General features: G+C 35.0%; 1 protein-coding gene across 1 annotated transcript; it reads left to right on the top strand.

The window, feature by feature from the left end:
- The first annotated feature begins 4,117 nt into the window (after window positions 1–4,117).
- On the top strand, window positions 4,118–18,343 carry LOC142340895 (uncharacterized). The gene is made up of 4 exons (XM_075391666.1): window positions 4,118–4,522; window positions 9,753–10,069; window positions 14,739–14,977; window positions 18,074–18,343. The coding sequence occupies exons 1-4, from the start codon at window positions 4,260–4,262 to the stop codon at window positions 18,188–18,190; spliced, it is 936 nt and encodes a 311-aa protein (XP_075247781.1). The 5' UTR covers window positions 4,118–4,259; the 3' UTR covers window positions 18,191–18,343.
- Window positions 18,344–19,371: the final 1,028 nt, after the last annotated feature.

Below are 19,371 nucleotides of genomic sequence, written 5' to 3'. Positions count from 1 at the left end.
TTTCATTTTTTTCTCTATTTTTCCTCCGCTTCTTTTCTCTCTTTTCGTTGTCTTCTTTATTCTGACTTCATTTTCAGTCGTTCTATTTCGTTTGTTCATTTTTTCTCTTTAGTCTCGCTTTCTTTTCTTTCCTTTCTTTTCACTTCTTCTCTATTTCGTTTTTTTAAATCTTCTCAGTCGTTTCTCTCGTTTTTCTATCTCTCTTTTCTCTTGCTCTGTCGTTTTTGTTTTTCGTTTCTTTCGTTTTCCGTTTTCTGCCTTTCTTTTCTATTTCTTTCTTCCTTTTTCTATTCTTACCTTCTTTTCTGCCTTCATTTTCTCTCTGGTTTTTCTCTTTCTTTCACTTTTTGTAAGTTCTTTTTTTCTGCCTTCCTTTTTTCTTTTCTTTTTAATCTCCACTTTCATCTCTTGTTTTTCTCTCTTTCCTCTCCTGATTTTTATTGTCTTTTCTCTTTTGTCTTTTTTGTTTCTGTCTTTCTTTCCTCGGTTTCTTTTCTCTCTTTTAGTTTTTTTTCTGTTCTCGTTCTTCTCTGTCTTTAATTGTTTATTCTCTTGCACTTTTGTTTTCTCGTTTTTATTTTCTGTGTTTTTTCCTTTTTTATTTGTCTTCTTTATTTTTTCTCCTTCTCTCTCGCTTCTCTTGCTTTTCTCTTTTTTAGTTTTGTTTTCTCTTTCATTTGTCTTTTTCTTTTGTTTCAATTCTCTTTTCCTCTGTATCTTGTTTTCTGTTTCTCTCATGCACTTTTTTTAAATTTTTCTCTCTTCTTTTCTCTTTCTTCTGTCTTTTTTCTCCTTCATTTTTAAATTCTGTTGTTTTTCTTTTCATTTTTGCATGCCTAAGCTCCTCATCTTTGCATGTTTTAACGCTTCTTAGACAAGCAGCCTAACTTTTTACTATGTTCGTTACGCTCGTCAGCATGTATAGAATCGTTATCTGCAGAAGTCTTAGCGCGCCCTAAATGTGCAAGAGAGCGAAGCCAAACAATTCTTTGAAAAAACTATTGCTGGTGCTTGGTGTAAAATACTAAACCAAAAACATCGGTAACGCAACGTAAAATCTTTTGCTATTGAACCAGTAGCATGTGATCCAGCTTGAGGTGACGAAAACCTGAAGTTTTAAAAGTATTCATTAATTTTGTTTTGATGCCTTTGCGGGCATGCTAGTTATTTTTGTCCATGTGGAGCTAAACGTTCGATGTCGCGGCTGCTTAGAAATCTCAGTGGAACCAATATATCACAGTCTGGTTCCCGAGCTTTACGCCTGCCTGTTTGTTCACAGGGTTCGGTTTACTAATAATCTTGTCGAAACAATTAGTCGCTCGGACGTATCAAAGGACGGTAACTTCAATTTCGTTGATTGCAGTTAAGAAAAGCCGTAGTGATAATTTTTGTTCAAGCTCGTGTTAAGTATGTAAGGCTTCAGCTACTGTTAGTAGTGTTGCAAGTGTCCCGTCAAGTAAGCTCAACTAGCTTGAAACTCGCAATAACTTAAGATCTATCAAAAATTAGCAAAAAAAAGCTAAAGTTGTTACAGAATCAATAATTTTCCTAGTCTGAGAGCCAACTGCTCTGTATAACAATTTCTAAAGATTCTAAATACAATTCGGTTTTCCTATTACAACAATTAGGTTAAAGTAAATAATTGTACAATTATCATATATAACATAATTGCTATACGTTTCCGATTGCCTAATCAAGTAAAGTGATATAGGTGATTGTTTACAAAGTAAATGTCAATTGTCGCATTGTTTGTTGACATAAGCACTGCTGGCTTTTGCGTAGCTTTAATTGCCTTGAAAGTATGGCGTTTGACCTTTAATGATCACTAAGGTATCATAAAATAAACAATTTAATTAATTTCACAAAAATTAAAAAAATATGGAAAAGTGCCAATTTTGCACCATGTAAATGCTAATAGCCACACTTTGGGGTCTGATGAAATAACGTTCGTTTTGTCCATGAATAATTTAGGGGTAACCCAACCATCTGCTATAACCTCGGGTTGCTCAGGTTTAACATTCCAAAAATCGAGCGAGGTACAAATTGTCGGTGCCAACTTCTAATGGCTCTTGTTGCTGATTTGAACTGGCGGCAACATCGCCGGTCCTGTTTCTCAACTTGGAAAAACCATCATAGAATACTGGCGCTAACTTCACGACTGGTCGGATCAGCTCTCCATGTGCCATTTTCACTCTTTTTTATAGTACAACACCGTCGTTCCCAGTAAATATCTCAAAGATTTGTCCCACCTTGTACTCACAGCTTTTCACAGAGTAATCTACTAGCCAAACAAGTTCACCTTCTTTCAGGTTTTGCACATGTTCTTTTGCCCACGATATCTGGTTCCTTTGTGGTAGGTCTTCTCGAGCTCATCTTTTCCAGATTACGTCGGCATATTCTTGAACATTTTGAAAGATTTTCTTAGATCATCGTAGCGTTCACTGGATGGCATAAATTGTGCACTCGCGTTCTCATGTCCTACTAAGGAAAGCTTTGGCGTGAGTGCTGTCAAACCTTCATGGTCGTCACTTACTGCTGTCAGGGGTGTTGCGTTGAGCGTTTGCTCTACAATACACCTTGTGGTGCTGAGCCTCTTGTCAACGAAGCTGCCGTTGTCCAGGATTACATTCATATCCTTCTTGCAACTTTGAACTATTTTTTTGCAGATTCCACCAAAGTGGGGATCTCCAATTGGATAGAATTTCCAAACGTTCTTTTTTTTAGCAAATTCACTCTCAACCTTAGCTTTGTCCCTCTGTGTCAAGAATGCTCTCAGTTTGTTGGCTGCTCCAACAAAAATTGTTCCGTTGTCACCGATGATGGCGCTCGAGTAGCCACGCCTTGCACTGAATCTTGTCACTTCAGCTAGACATGACTCGTCTTCAATGACTGTGCAACTTTGATGTGTACTGCTCTCGTTGTTAGACAAGTGAAGAGGCAGCACCATCGCTTCAATGAGCGTTAAAAGAAATTGTTTCAAAGGGTCTGAAATAGTCGACTCCGGTATGGGTGAGTGGGAACACATGTTCATTAAGTCATTCTTGGGATAGGTCAGTCGATTAGTTTGTCTAGTTTAGTTTCTGTGGCACAGTACTGGTGGCTTGCTCAGACTCAATTTTGTTCATTGGCACCATGGCTTTGGCCACTTTTTCAACTATGTGGAGCCATGCCGACTAGTTTAACCAACCGGGCGCCTAAAACTTGTTCTTCTTCATGTGATCGTACAATAAATTGAAAAATGACAGATCTTAATGCCCACCTATAGAAATATAGATAATTTTGAATCTCACTGATGTTTTTTTTGACATCCAATGTTTTTCATTACTTTGAAATAAATTGTTTTTAAAAATATAAGCGCATTTCTTAACGTTGCTGTTTTTTTGTGTTTTGTCTAATTGTTATCATTCTAATGAAGTACAATAAATTTTGTTTAGATTCAGTTTTATCTGACGCTATTTTGACTTGTTATTTTTTTTAAATGGACATAAATTTTGGATGTAATTAAAAATTGTTGTTGTTTGATTTTGCTGTTCGTCTTGACTAGCTTTCTTATCAGATCTAATCAATCTAATGCGGCATGTTTTACCGCACTGAGTTGTTTGCTTTGGAGGCAATTTTTTGGTCCATAGGCCTTTTTTTTGAAAAATTTTGATTTTGGGGGTTTTCTATATGTTCCTCATTTGGTAGATAGTTATGCCGAAAAGGTGGATGCGCGGGTTCGGCACTTTATTTGCAATCGCGCGTTACCGAGTCTCCTTGTTTTGGTTTCTGCATTTGTTTACCACTTTTTTCATGCACATGTGTTCTCTATAAACATTGTATACATTTTGCAACATTTTTTATAGATGCAAAAAGAATAGAATCATCAAATAAGCTTACGTTAAAATTTCTCGGTGAGATTAGAAAAGGTAGTAAACGCCACTTTTTAATTCTATTTTTAGCAGCATTTTATTCAACAGCCCACCGCGTTTTGTTGAACTCGTGGTTTTTAGTTTTGTTGTTTTAAAGCCAGTCGTGTTTATTTTTGCTCTGGCGACATTATCGCTCAATGTAGTGGTTTGTTCATCCATAACATGTGCTTGAGGCATTTAAATACTGTAGCTGCATTCATCGGATTTTCAATTTAACAACTGAAAGTTTTGTAATTTTTATGTATTAACTTGTACCAGCCTTCATTTTTGCAGATTTATTTGTTCTTTAAAGCTCACAAGTTATTGATTTGCATATAGAAAATAACTGCGATTCAAAATTGCCTCAAAATGGCACAGAGTGGTCAAAAACTATTGTTGGTGGCTAAAATAAAGCAGAAAACTGGTCGCCTCAATAATGCCCTCGCTGATAAAAATCCCAATTTTGACATCAAAAGTTTTAAACTTGGAATTGATGCTGATCTTGATGAGTTGGAAAACTGCGTCAGAGCTCAGATTGATAACGCAAAAAATCAATCAGATGTTGAAGAACTGACGAATGAGGTTATGGAGCTCCGTCAAAACGCTGAGGAAGCTGTCGATGAATACCAAGGGTATAATTTAATGTCAGATTCTTGTCATTTTACTTTGAAAGACTCCAGACGCCAGAAATTGTAGTTTGTCGCGTAATCTCAGATTTCATGATTTTTTTATATTTTTTGCAAAATGCTCTATCTAGCATACAATATGAAGTACAGATCTGGGCCTGAAAGGCTTGCGCTGAGAACGCTCAAAACCAAAAAACCTCACATCTGACTTTTGAACGCTCAAAAAAATGTCCCGCTACTCATATTATCTCGTTCATAGACATTTTTAAATTGAGATCTTAGAGACGATTTTTGCTCTGTCTCATGCCTATCCGTACCAAAGTTCAAGAACGATTCAGTACTGGAAACGCATAACTGCAAGACTTTCTGAAAAATCAGTATTGGATCATTGCAATATCACCTGTTTTAGTCATATAAGACTCATTTCCACTTGGCAAGTTGATTCCCAAGTTAAAACTAAATTTTCAATAAACTTCCAGTGAAAACTTTAAATTCATGAAACTTTTGTAACGTACCACGATTTCCACATTTAATTTTTGGTCACTTTCCCGGAGTGCTATAAAATGATGCCGGGTCATACCAAACAGTAAGTTAGCTTTTGGACGTTTTCCTGCTGTTTTTTGGCGTTTTTGTGAGCAAAAAATTATAATTAATGCCAGTCTGCAAATGTAAGAAAATCAGAATTGTCGCAAGTCTAGCCAGTAAAAAAACAGAAGTGGCACAATTCCGGCAAGTAGAAATTCAGAAGTGGCGCAAGTCCGGCGAGTTAAAAATTGGAATCGCGGCAAATCTGACAAGCAAAAAATCAGATTTGACCCCAGTTTCACCATTGGAAAAGCAGGATGAACGCACGTCTGAGAAGTGAAAAAACAGATATGAATCAGTGCATAACTCAATAAAGATGAGCAATTACATTGATAGTGGCCCAGTACTTCAACGCACATAGAGTTAGGCACGGTAAAACGCTTAAAATTTACACACTAACCATCTTCCAAAACGGTATATTAATAGTTTTGTTCCTGTCTTTCCAAATAAACCACATGTATTTTTCAATCGTCTCAAGTAATTTCTGAATTTGTCCAAGGACTCTGAAACAATCAATATATAATCCGATCAGGGCAAATATGTCAGGGCAAATATGTTGGAGTGACTCATAAAACCTATAAATCCTATAGTGACGCAATTCATCTATAAAAAGCAAACATAAAAAATACAACCATACCAAAAAAGGTTGGTTATCTGTCTACGTTTAAGGAATCAATCTCCCATGATATAGACATTTTAGTCCTTGAACTACGCGTACCGATCTCCAAAAACAAATCTGTACTGGGACTGTTCAAATGCAGTTCTCCGTCAATATTGATTCTTGCGCTGACTCGTGTCATTTTTTTACCTGTCAAACGTGTGTCCAAACTGTTATTTTTAGATTTTTTTAGAATCTGAATGAATCCCTACTCGCCAGATTGGACCGAATTCTGAAAAAAAAGTGCATACTTGGCCAATTCTGATTTTTCAGATGCCACACTGGGGCAATATCTGATATTTTACTCGCCAGACCGGCACAAATCTGTTTTTTTTTTCAGAAAAGGTCTGGAATACGTCGAAAAAAGTCAAAAATTTTCCATTTGCTTAAGTCTGAAATCTCCTATAAAACGATAAGGGTCCGTAAACACTCAATTTGCAACAAGTGACCATACGGGGTACAAAAACGCCGACACATTTTTTTTAAAGTGAAAGCAACAATTGTATAGGCATCGTATCAAAATATAAAGGCTTCTTCGTTTTTGACCCCAAGCAAGATTATGTTTTTTTTAAAAAAAATTGGTTTGTCGGAAAATTTCAGAAATTCGGTGATTTGGGATATTTAGGGGCGTTATCTGGCTTAAAACTGCTGAAAATGGTTGAAAACGGGCGAAAAACGATATAACTTCACACTTTCTTACCCCCCCCCCCCCAAAGTGATGAAAAATTCAAAGAAAAACGATATGTAAATTAAGTTCTAAAAGCACTTATAAATGAAACTCTTTGCCCTTAACAAAGGTTTCGGATGAAAACATCGCTTAATTAATTCCATAGGAACTTACTTATGTAGTTGCTTGGACGAGCTAAAAATTGGAATCGAAGCAAATCTGACATGCAAAAAATCAGATTTGACCCCAGTCACACCATTGAAAAAGCAGGATGAACGCACGTCTGAGAAGTGAAAAAACAGATATGAATCAGTGCATAACTCAATAAAGATGAGCAATTACATTGATAGTGGCCCAGTACTTCAACGCACTTAGAGTTAGGCACGGTAAAACGCTTAAAATTTACACACTAACCATCTTCCAAAACGGTATATTAATAGTTTTGTTCCTGTCTTTCCAAATAAACCACATGTATTTTTCAATCGTCTCAAGTAATTTCTGAATTTGTCCAAGGACTCTGAAACAATCAATATATAATCCGATCAGGGCAAATATGTCAGGGCAAATATGTTGGAGTGACTCATAAAACCTATAAATCCTATAGTGACGCAATTCATCTATAAAAAGCAAACATAAAAAATACAACCATACCAAAAAAGGTTGGTTATCTGTCTACGTTTAAGGAATCAATCTCCCATGATATAGACATTTTAGTCCTTGAACTACGCGTACCGATCTCCAAAAACAAATCTGTACTGGGACTGTTCAAATGCAGTTCTCCGTCAATATTGATTCTTGCGCTGACTCGTGTCATTTTTTTACCTGTCAAACGTGTGTCCAAACTGTTATTTTTAGATTTTTTTAGAATCTGAATGAATCCCTACTCGCCAGATTGGACCGAATTCTGAAAAAAAAGTGCATACTTGGCCAATTCTGATTTTTCAGATGCCACACTGGGGCAATATCTGATATTTTACTCGCCAGACCGGCACAAATCTGTTTTTTTTTTCAGAAAAGGTCTGGAATACGTCGAAAAAAGTCAAAAATTTTCCATTTGCTTAAGTCTGAAATCTCCTATAAAACGATAAGGGTCCGTAAACACTCAATTTGCAACAAGTGACCATACGGGGTACAAAAACGCCGACACATTTTTTTTAAAGTGAAAGCAACAATTGTATAGGCATCGTATCAAAATATAAAGGCTTCTTCGTTTTTGACCCCAAGCAAGATTATGTTTTTTTTAAAAAAAATTGGTTTGTCGGAAAATTTCAGAAATTCGGTGATTTGGGATATTTAGGGGCGTTATCTGGCTTAAAACTGCTGAAAATGGTTGAAAACGGGCGAAAAACGATATAACTTCACACTTTCTTACCCCCCCCAAAGTGATGAAAAATTCAAAGAAAAACGATATGTAAATTAAGTTCTAAAAGCACTTATAAATGAAACTCTTTGCCCTTAACAAAGGTTTCGGATGAAAACATCGCTTAATTAATTCCATAGGAACTTACTTATGTAGTTGCTTGGACGAGCTAAAAATTGGAATCGAAGCAAATCTGACATGCAAAAAATCAGATTTGACCCCAGTCACACCATTGAAAAAGCAGGATGAACGCACGTCTGAGAAGTGAAAAAACAGATATGAATCAGTGCATAACTCAATAAAGATGAGCAATTACATTGATAGTGGCCCAGTACTTCAACGCACTTAGAGTTATGCACGGTAAAACGCTTAAAATTTAAACACTAACCATCTTCCAAAACGGTATAATAATAGTTTTGTTCCTGTGTTTCCAAATAAACCACATGTATTTTTCAATCGTCTCAAGTAATTGCTGAATTTGTCCAAGGACTCTGAAACAATCAATATATAATCCGATCTAATATATGTCAGGGCAAATATGTTGGAGTGACTCATAAAACCTATGAATCCTATAATGACGCAATTCATCTATAAAAACCAAACATAAAAAATACAACCATACCAAAAAAGGTTGGTTATCTGTCTACGTTTAAGGAATCAATTTCCCATGATATAGACATTTTAGTCCTTGAACTACCCGTACCGATCTCCAAAAACAAATCTGTACTGGGAACGTTCAAATGCAGTTCTCCTTCAATACTGATTCATGCGCTGACTCATGTCAATTTTTTACCTGTCAGACGTGCGTCCAAACTGTTTTTTTTTTAGATTTTTTCAGATTTTGATTCCCTACTCGCCATACTGGGGTCAATTCTGAATTTACAAAGGGCATCCTTGGCCAATTCTGATTTCTCACCTGCGAGACTGGGGCGATTTCTTATATTTTACTCGCCAGTCTGGCACAAATCTGATTTTTAGCTCCGAAAATGTCCGGAATACGTCAAAAATAGTCAATAAAATTTCCATTTGCTTAAGTCTGAAATCTCCTATAAAACGATAAGGGTCCGTAAACACTCAATTGGCAACAAGTGACCATAAGGGGTACAAAAACGCCGACACGTTTTTTTAAAGTGAAAGCAACAATTATATAGGCATTGTACAAAACTATAAAGGTTTCTTCGTTTTTGACCCCAAGCTAGGTAATGTTTGTTTTTCAAAAATTTTAGTTTATCTGAAAATTTAAGAAATTCGGTGATTTGGGATATTTAGGGGCGTAATTTGGCTTAAAACTGCTGAAAATGGTTAAAAACGGGCGGAAAACGATATAACTGCACACCTTGTTACCCCCCCCCCCCCCCCAAAAAAAAAAGTGATGAACAATTCAAAGAAAAACGATATTTAAATAAGTTCTAAAAGCACTTATAAATGAAACTCATTGCCCTTAACGCAGGTTTGGGAGTAAAACATTGCTTAAATTATTCCATAAGAACCAACTTATGTAGTTGCTAGGGCGCAGTATACTACTGCAACCTGCATACTACAGCAGCATGGCTTCAATGAATCCAAATTCAACCGCTTAGCAGTCGAACTGATTTTTGAGTGCACAATTAAAATAAAAACTTGGTGCTATTTGGGGGGATCTTTGTGGGAATTTTTTGGGGGGATTATTTTTGTGGGAACTTTTTGGGATTAATCAGCAATTAACATGAAATGAAACGTTGAGTAAAAAAAATATAGCTATAATGCGTAGAAAAATTTTGAGTAAAAGGAATTCTGTTTTTGCGATACATTAAGCATATTCCATCTCAGTTAAAGAGAAAAATTCGAAAACAATTGACAAATTAAACAATTGGAGCTTCATGTCAAGCTAACCTACTGCCCAATTTACAGTAGGTTATTTTCTCCTCTAACACAATGTTGAAGCTTCTAACATAAAACAAAAACAAAGAACAATTTTTTGTTTTAGAACCGTTTGTAAATGTAAGCTGGCATTCTTAAAGATGGCGGTGCCAACTAAATCCACTCTTCGCTCTGTTGCTACCACTCTCATCTTCAATTGGAGAGTTAGCTGCATGTTCCTGGCCATTCTGCTGGCTGTGGCCATTGTTGTGATTCGGGGCATATTTCATTATCGAATCTGGTGGGATGTCAAATATTCCTGGAATTATCTACATTACAATCCGTATGTCATGGAATATGACTACCAAAGTGGCAACCGATACAACACCAGATTCCATCACTTCGACAAAACTGTCTACGGTGATAGAGCTTTGAAGGCAACAGGTGAAGTCAAATAATTAATGACTAAAAATAAAATAAACAAATAAATGCGACAGGAACATTTTTGGAATTTACTTTTTTTGCATAAAAAGTAAAATGGAATTTGCGGTTGTCTATTCGTCTCTATCAAACTCATCGGTTCGAGACAGTGCCCCCACCAATAGATTTAAAGGACTATTGCAATAATTTGCGGATTTTTGAGGCGAAGACATTGTAAGTTCTAATGCCAACAAGGCGGCTCGGTAATGTGCGATGGCACATAAGGTTCCGACCCCGCCCATCCACAATTTTGGCATAAAGGTCTACCAAATGAGGACCAGATAGAAAAACCCAAAAATTATATTTTGGGAATCCCAAAAAACCCAAAAAATGCACAAGTAATTTTCAACAAAGTTGTGTATGAACAATACGATAGCCTCCAAACCAAACAACTCAGTGGAGTAAAAATTGATGCTTCAGATTGCCGAGATATGCCAATATTAAGAAAGCGAGTCAAGATGAAGAGCGAAATCAAACAACAACAACAACAACAACAACAAACATTAATTACATCAAAAAATTTATGTCCGTTTTAAAAAACGAAATTTAATAACACAGTCAAAGTAGCGTCAAATCAAGCAAAAACTCAACAAAATAACTTATAAATTACCAGAAAATATATGGGACCAGTCCATAAAAAGGTTTGGCAACAAATAGACAAAAAAGAACAAAAACAGTAAAGTTAAAAAATTCGCTTATTTTTTTTGAAACAATTAAACTCAAAGTAAAGAAAACTGTTAGAAATCAAGTAAAATATCCCTAAGGTTTACGATAACCAATGCTTCTATAGAAGGGCATTAGGACCATTCCTTATTTATCTTTTTAAGCAGCTAAAAGAATAACAAAAAGAACAACAAACAAAAAGTCAATTGAAACTTGCCGGAAAACGCTGTCAAAACCGTCAAGCCATATTTTGGCCCTCAAAATATATTAAATTGCGCCTTCTTCAAAAAGAGGCAATGTAGTATGTGGCAATTCATTAGTGAGACTAGGTAACAAGTAGACAAAAAAGCGAAGGGCAAAAGTAAGTAATACTTTTGATTTTTTTTTCGAAATAAAATTGCGTCCAAAGTCATGAAAGACATTAATTACAAAAGAACTATTTAAATAGGGTCATTTAGTCATCCGAAAGAAGCCCTCGAGATCTGATGTTATCCTGAATATTTCTTGCGTCTTCAATAAGAACTTCAAATATGAAAAAAAAATCAAATTAATTTACTTTTTTTATGAAAAACCTGTGTCGAAGCCAGTAAAGTCATAACGAATAGATTTTAGGACAGCAATCCCTTTTGACACCTTCCCTTGACACCCATAATGTCATATTAGACCTGTTATTAACTAACAAGATTAGGTAACAAAAAGATAAATAAAAAGAACAAAATTGCGAAGTTAAAATTTTTTTTTAGTTTTGGAAAAAGAACATCGGCTCATCTATTAGTCCATGAAAAACCAATGAAACCTATCACTATACACGAAGTTTCATAGGATCGAAACGACAAAGTGAAAATGACAGTTAAAGACAAAATTAAAAAAATCAATTAATTTCTTCAAGAAAGAGGTGTCGAGGCCGTTAAAACGATAATGTATATCATTCAAGATTTTAATATGTTCAATTTTGCCTTATTTGGAACGCTAATAATGTGATATGAGAACTGTCAAGAATGTGATAATGTGACAAAACTAGAAAACGTGAAAAATTGGCAAATATCTAAAATCAAAAAAAAATCTGAAGTCTAGTATAATCAAAGCCAGAAAACAATAACTTCAGGCTTAAAACCGCAACCGAGACTGAATTTTAAATCAGTAGAATGAAGAAGCTTTCTTTCTTTGCTGACACTAAGCTAGAACTAGAACAAATTAAGAAAAAAATAGAGAAAAAGTTAATTAAGCACTTACTTATTTAAAAATCATTTTTTTCTAAAAGTCCAAACAGGACCATTCAAGTAAAAAATAAACTTGGAGCTGCTTAGGAAGCTAATTGGACCTATCACTCCTGAGCTATGATTTGATGTGTTCTGTTCTTTATTATTTAAAAAGGTCTTTTTTTTCAAAAAAGACCGACTGATTACAATCCGATTTCTTTTTGGATTGTAACAATCCAAGATTGGCCCAAAACTAGCCCTGCTAATGCCTTTTGTGTGCTAGGACAATTGATATTTCGAGTGTTGTAGATATAGATAAATTGTTAGTTGAAAACTTAAAAATAAAATCAGCATTTTTGATAATCAATGAGTAAAGTTTGCAAAAAATGGCGAAGTTTTAATTACAGAGCCTTCGCAGCGGACACTGAAGCAGGAGTAGCCCTCTTTTGAGTCTACAAAGGTTGTGTGGTTGTTGCTTGGGAGTTTACTGCCAGCTTTTCTAATCAAAGTGGACTAAAGTAGCTTATTTCGCGCTGTTTTTGATGAAAAAGGCTGAATTTTGAAATATTTATCCAGAATTTTTGACCACAAAAATTTAATGAAAACATTCAACATTGCTTGTTTGTCTTTAAAAATAAAATCAACGACACTATTTTAGCAAAATTGGCGAAAATTTAGGCAAAAATTCCGGAAAATGTGAATAAAAACAATGTGAATTCACTAATTTTCTCACAAGTTTAAACCTCGATAACTCCCTGTAGAAAACAAAAAATTAGAAAAATCTTTTTAATTTCATATTCTACGCTGGACGAGTTTTCTGATGATACCAGTCTCAACTCTCTACGATGAATATATCGATCGGCGAAAATTCACGGAACAAAAAAAACCCATTTGAGTATATAGTTCCTCCCCCCTCAAGAGGGTCGGAACAATTAGAATGATTTTAATATGGAAGAATTTACAGTCATCTATCGCTGAATACTGAATAGCAAATAATTAGTACAATTGCTCCTTCTGGCGAGCAATCCAAATAATTAGATTGTTCGCCAAAAAATGTGAAAATCAGTTGTAATGTTTCACTCTTTTGCTGTTGCAAATAGAGTTTCGACGCTTAGTTTGCTGGAAATTTTCCTCGATTTTTCAATGTTTTGACTAACAGTGCTTTTGATTACTTAAATTGTTCAAATTTTTGTTATTTGCAACAGTTGAAACAATCATTTTTACATTTCTCGACATTATTAAATGCACTGTAGATAGCAAACTGTTTACACAATATTTTCGGAGAAAGGTGCCACATGCTAAAGTATCAGTGTTTTTTTTGCTCCCAAATATAATGCATGTGTTATTATATAGCACCTTACAATGTAAAAAATAACACGTACTTCTGGGGTTGTAAAAGTTTTAACATGAAAACTAAGAAATCTCTCTTCGGCGATAGCCAAACAGCCATGAACTAAACTCTTTATGAAACAAATTTTTATTAATGTTATTATTAACCAGTATTTATCAGTAAAAAGTATTAATAAGTTTTTTCACTGTCATTTTCCTCAAAAAACAAATATGTGTAAACCCATAAATTTTCAAGTGATCTTGAAGAGGAAGTTGGGAGAAAACTAATTATCGAAACTCCTTGGTTTCTTGAATACCAAAAATTCTTGTTCAAGAATTTTCAGACACCCAAATTTTTGTTGAACTATAAAAAATAACAGTTACATCAGTTGTTTGAGGAAAAGAAACATTTACGATGAAGAACTCTTGTCTTTTAGTTTGCGTTTTTTGTTGTTAGTTGACTGTTTTATTAGCAAGGAACAAACTGCAAATGATAATTTTTGCATGGCCCCCTCTACAAGAAATCTTAGTTTTAGAGTGACATCTTTCTTTAAAAACACGGTTAAAAGCATAGTATAGCTAAAAAAGTACAGTTGACAGATTATTTGTTCCATTCGCAAAATGATTAAATCACTATTTAAATTTGCTGCACTACGTATACATTTTTATGCACCTCTTAAGTTCTAATTAGTTTTTGCTGAGTTTTTTAGTTTGTTTATCTGTTTTCGTCATTTCCAATTTAGCTTGGAGTGCTGTTGCGCTCGATTGTGCATTTTGAGACATAGAAAATTTTTCTCTGAACTATTGTTTAATAGAAAACAGTTTTCAGTTTAATCCTTCCTTTGTTGACATATCGAACACTGTAAAACACTTTTTTATATGCGTTTAGATGCATTCTGTGGAGCTAAAGAAGATTCTTTTGACCATTAGTGATTTTATTAAATTAATTTATTTAAATTTTCGTTGAATGAAACAATTGTAACAAAAATCAACTACGCATTAAAGTTATCTCAACATTATCACACGAAAAGAATTTTCTCATGTAAAATTTTTCGAGATGTATAACCTATACACGCAACAATTTGTGTTGTGTGGTTATTTCACACGGGAAAGTTTTTGAGTGTATACTATACAAAAATTCACAAAACTTAATTGGTTGTATCTTAAGTTTTTGTTTGTCATTTTGACCAAAGTTTGTTTACAAACAGGAAGGGTAACCTGGCAATTTCGAACAATCAGCGTAGCATCCGTTAGCTAGAAATAGGAAAACTATTGTCTTGATTTGTTTTGATTTCTCTCTTTCAACTTCCACCTCCAATCCACTTTTTGAGCGGAATAGGAATTTAAAACTTCCTCCGTTTACTTTGTTTTGGTCGCATCGTTTATTAATTAACTATTTAAAAGGTCCTTCGACTTAATGGGAAGTTTTTGCTGAATTTTAGCCTGGACTTGCCTGTCCTTCTCTGTGTTCCTTGGTCTATTGAACATGTTGGAAAGAGGGCTTGGAATCAAGTCAATTGGATGCAAGGTGTTTGAGATTGTGATGAGTGTGGCTGCTGTCGCTCTGTGGAGTCTGTCGATCGTTCTGATTGTCTTGTATGATATGAAACCTCACGAAGGATACCCGAAGGGCTACAACATTATTCAACTCACCCTCTGCACACTTTCTCTGTTTCTCCAGGTTTGCCAAGCTTCTATCATAGAACCGGTCGATCGTTACTTTTAGTGATATATCTATTCCTTTTCCCTTTTCTTAGGTTCGTTTGTAGGCTAAAAGCAGAGTGTTCAAGCAAGATTAATTCATTCCGACTTTCAACTCTCAACTATTTTCAATTTCTTTTCACTGCTCTTATTTTCACCATATATCATTCATTGCTCGGATTGGCGCAGCTCTCAAACAATACTTTCATGCAGTATATGACACTTGATACTGATCACAATCCAGGTCATGCTTTGGCTTATTGGTCAAATGCGTGCAGACAATATTGAGACATGATTTTGCTCGTTCTTTACACGAGATTCTTTAGCTCGTTTATAAGCAAAACGTACTTGTACTTTTTTCCGCCACTCTTTTGATACGTTTTGAATGTGATCATGAAGGCACGACACTGCAATACAGGTGATATCTAAGACGCTTTTTTAAAACTTTAATTTTTAGGCAAATAGTAATATTACGTATGACTTGTTTTGCGGCAAGACAACAAAATTTCGTTGAAATAACTTATGCTAAGTTTGAAATTCATCTTGCTTTTATTTCATCAAAGTCATTTGGGTTTTTCAATTGTCTCATTTTTCCCAGTGTGACTTGTGACTGAAAGATGTGTTAAAATAGAGGGTTTTTAAGTAAGTTGGAAGTATTACTACACCACACCAAGAAGCACCTAACTTGCCTAGTCATAAAAATGGTTACTAAAACTCTTTCCGAGTGATTAAAAGTAGCAGCACTGGGACTTAAAAAGTATTGAAAAGAGTGATAAATGGCGAGAGGGGAACATCAGTGTGAATGATTACAGTCGTGTGAGGATTTTTATCCTATTGAAAAACTAATCATCTCCGGAAAATGTACACTGAAAAATCTTTAACCTAGTTTTTGTTGTTATTGCACTTAGTTTAATTCAAAAAATAGCTAAAAAGTTCCGTTACATTATAAATCTAACCTTTACTCTCGAAGGCTTTTGATAAATACTTTCAAGATTTAACATTCTTTTGGAAATCTTTCACAAGAATAATGAAGAACCAAAAAAGTTGGCATTGATTTATCAGAGTAGATCCTTATTCCTCGATGATTTATTGGGTTATTGCAAGTTGTTTTGATGTTTATCAGGGTCATGTTTACATAAATTTTGATTTGCAGTTTAAGATTCATGTAATCAATATATTGGAACGTTGTAATTGATATGCTATAGCATATCAATTACAACGTTCTCATAGGAGTTAGGTGGCTATGACTCTCCCACGAACCAAAAAGAGATATCTGTTCTGACCAGAGACTCATTTGCGACCCCTTGCCTCCTTTCAGAACGACCAGGATCAAAGAATCCACCGCTAAATAGTGGTCAGTCCCTTTATAAAAGGGAATGGCAACTGTTGGTTCATACGTTTGTTTTAAATGACTGTCAAACTTCATCTATGGAGCCGGCAAACTTAAGCAATGGCACGCAAAGTTTTCAATCTGATTTTGAATTGACTTCATTGAATTTTATGCATGAGTCATTGGTTTTATGAAATGCATATGTTATAACGATACTTAAAATCTCGTGGGTGTTTAAGTATAGCCTCTGATCAAAAGGTCACTTAAATCTGGAAGGTCTGATCAGAGGTCACTTTGTTTTGAAAGGTCTGATCATAGTCTGTTTATAGTCTGGAAAATGGTCTGAAATTGAGTCCGATCATACGCGCACTATAGTCTGGACCATAGTCTGGGTACCGTCTGATCAGGAGTTAATTTGGTCTGGCAAGTCTGATCAGAGGTAATTTTGGTCTGGAGAGTCCGATCAGAGGCCATTTCACTGTGGAAAGTCTGATGATAGCTCAATTTGGGTCCGGGCCTCAACCTGGTTAGAATGAATTGGTTTCCACATTTAGGTGTGTAAAATTTTTGATGCAAATCAGATTCTTAACTGGGACCTTGTGAGATCTTTGGTTCTTGTGAGATCATGTATTGTACGGTTCAAAAGTTACAATAGCATTTGGCAGACTTTACACATTGTTGGGTGTCAGTCAAACAAAATTTAAAAGCTCGTCATGCTTAACCTTATAAAATTCACTCTTTCTGCTGAAGTAGTGCTTGGCTGGTTCGGGAACTAAGTGCACAACGATCTTTAAAATTTAATTGTTTGCCAAAACTGATAAAATCAAACTAAGGAAAACTGAATTATAATAAGTACCAAATTCTCAGAGTACTTGAACTATTTCTTTTTGTCTCCTTTTCCTCAAAAAACCTACTCTCTTCTCTTTGAGTTCTGCGTCTGCCTGCCTAACAGTTTCTGCTGCTACTCACATGTCTTCTGCGCTTCATTGAACTTTATACATTTTATTCATTGTTCCTTTTATTTTCCAGTGCGTTTGGTTTTTTCCATGTGGTGTTTTCTGATCATTTTCACCTTGCATTTTGCCTTGCATTTTAATTTTCTACATGTAGAAGAATGAATAGATTGCAATTTCAAATCGAAACTATGAATGTGTACTTGTTGAGAGCTCGTTTAAAAAATGTATTATATGGGTTTACAGGATCATGGTTCAGTGACGAAAAAGTTGCGAAAAAAAGAAGTTCAGCTGTTCGTTTCTGCTTTCAGCTCAATTTTTTTTCCACCATCATATTTTTGATAACTTTTTCCAGCTTTTGTTCTTCAACGCATATGGTTTTTGGGTTTTATTCAACTCAATTAAACAATTTATGCTGTGGTCGGAGCCCGTGGGCGCCAAAATCTAATAAAATCAAAATAAATGCACTTAACTGAAAAACTCATTTGAAAGCTGCTTTTAAAGAAAAATGCTGCAAAGTGAAACGAAATCTCTTTGATTGTCTCAAAACTGCCTATAACTACATTTCAACCTAATTAAATAATGTATTACGCTTTAAAACTATTTGATTGATTGCTGCTTGCTATATAACTGTAGTACTGAACATTATCTTGCATTCACGATACGTTTCGGGGCTATCAGCCATACTTCTAAATTTTTTGTCGGGTGACCTCGGACTTGTTATTTATTAATTTAATCTCCAAGTGATCAAACTAGTGTCACCATGATTTTGGAATTTGAATTTCTGCTTTAGATTCTTTTGATTCTGGCCAATGTGCGAGAGATTATCAAAATTCGAAGAAGCCGAAAATGCGACAAATGGGAAACCCTTACCAATGAACAGCACCCAAGCCTGGTTACTCTAACTTGAAACCCACTACTGCACTACTGAAATTGTTTGGAAAAGCAGAAACTGAACCGAAAACTAGTAATACAAAGACCAGACTTGAAGAGTAGATGCTCAATTAGTTAAACTCCAGCTCGCTCTACTTTCACCCCTTGCTTCCATTATTATTTCAAGCCATTGTTCTTTTGCCTAAAATGTTGGAGACCCAAGTTACAAGGAGTAATGATAATACATTTTCGTACTAACCCAAGTTGCAGGTTAAAAAAATGTAAGAAGGTCGCATATTTGACTCTGTTATATAACCATGATTATCACAATCCACTGAGATTGTACTAACAAGGGTTGACCTTTCTTGGCAACCATATCCAAGAGCCATATATGGTTCCATACACTCCATACAAAATTTTCGTTGCATGATCTTACTATAGTTTCCAAGTTTTCTATACAATTTTTTTTTCGCGTTTCAGCGGCTCCATGGAGGGGTTGGTATATACGAACAAAATAGACAGGGTGCATCACAAACAGTACATTTTTGGTCTCTATTGCTCTTGTATGGCATGCAGGAAATCTTGTAAGCCATCTTTGTTTTCTTGGTCATCATATATGGCTTGGATATGGTTGCCAAGATTTATTAATGGTAGTCAAATCGAGAAAGTATTATTATAAATTGGGCTCAAACTTCCTCTTTTTAAAAATCATCTTTTAGCAGGTTGGCAAATCCCCATTAATCTTAAAAATAAATTCAATTAATAATTTTGACTTTTTTCAAATAGTTACGGTTGAATTGATTTTAAAACTGTACATAAGAAAGCAGTGTGTTCATCAGATTTTCAAAACCTCACTTGTCATGTTTTTATAACAGACAATGCTTGTGATGGCTTGATGAACTAATTTAGATTAAAGGGTAATTTTATTTGCTTCGAATTCAGTTATTGCGAGCCTGTGTTTTCGCTCTGTAAAAATATTCTGATCTTCACTTTTTAACATGAAAATTGTAAATTCAGACGAAAGTTTCCAAGGCTGTAGAGAGTCAAAACAGCATTGAATTTAAAACTTTAGCAGAGACTGGCGAGAACTGATTCACTCTGTTCACTCCCTGATCAGAGCTCATACCAGAGTAAAATAGAATTGTCCAGTAAAAAATTGGTAATAAGCTAGGCTTGCGAAATAAGCAGTAAGCATAATAGTTGAAATAATTTCGATTA

The sequence above is a fragment of the Convolutriloba macropyga genome, chromosome 6, assembly GCF_964194025.1.
Source record: "Convolutriloba macropyga chromosome 6, txConMacr16.3, whole genome shotgun sequence".
In the NCBI taxonomy this organism is placed as follows: domain Eukaryota; kingdom Metazoa; phylum Xenacoelomorpha; order Acoela; family Convolutidae; genus Convolutriloba; species Convolutriloba macropyga.
The sequence above is the reverse complement of the archived record's forward strand: the minus strand, read 5'-3'. Positions and strand labels throughout refer to the sequence as shown.

Bases quoted from the DNA above. Each gene is read 5' to 3' on its own strand.
- LOC142340895 (XM_075391666.1), top strand. From the start codon at position 4,260: ATGGCACAGAGTGGTCAAAAACTATTGTTGGTGGCTAAAATAAAGCAG. The intron at 10,070-14,738 runs GTGAAGTCAAAT...GCTGAATTTTAG, and splicing joins TAGAGCTTTGAAGGCAACAG to CCTGGACTTGCCTGTCCTTC. The intron at 14,978-18,073 runs GTTTGCCAAGCT...TTTCTGCTTTAG, and splicing joins CACTTTCTCTGTTTCTCCAG to ATTCTTTTGATTCTGGCCAA.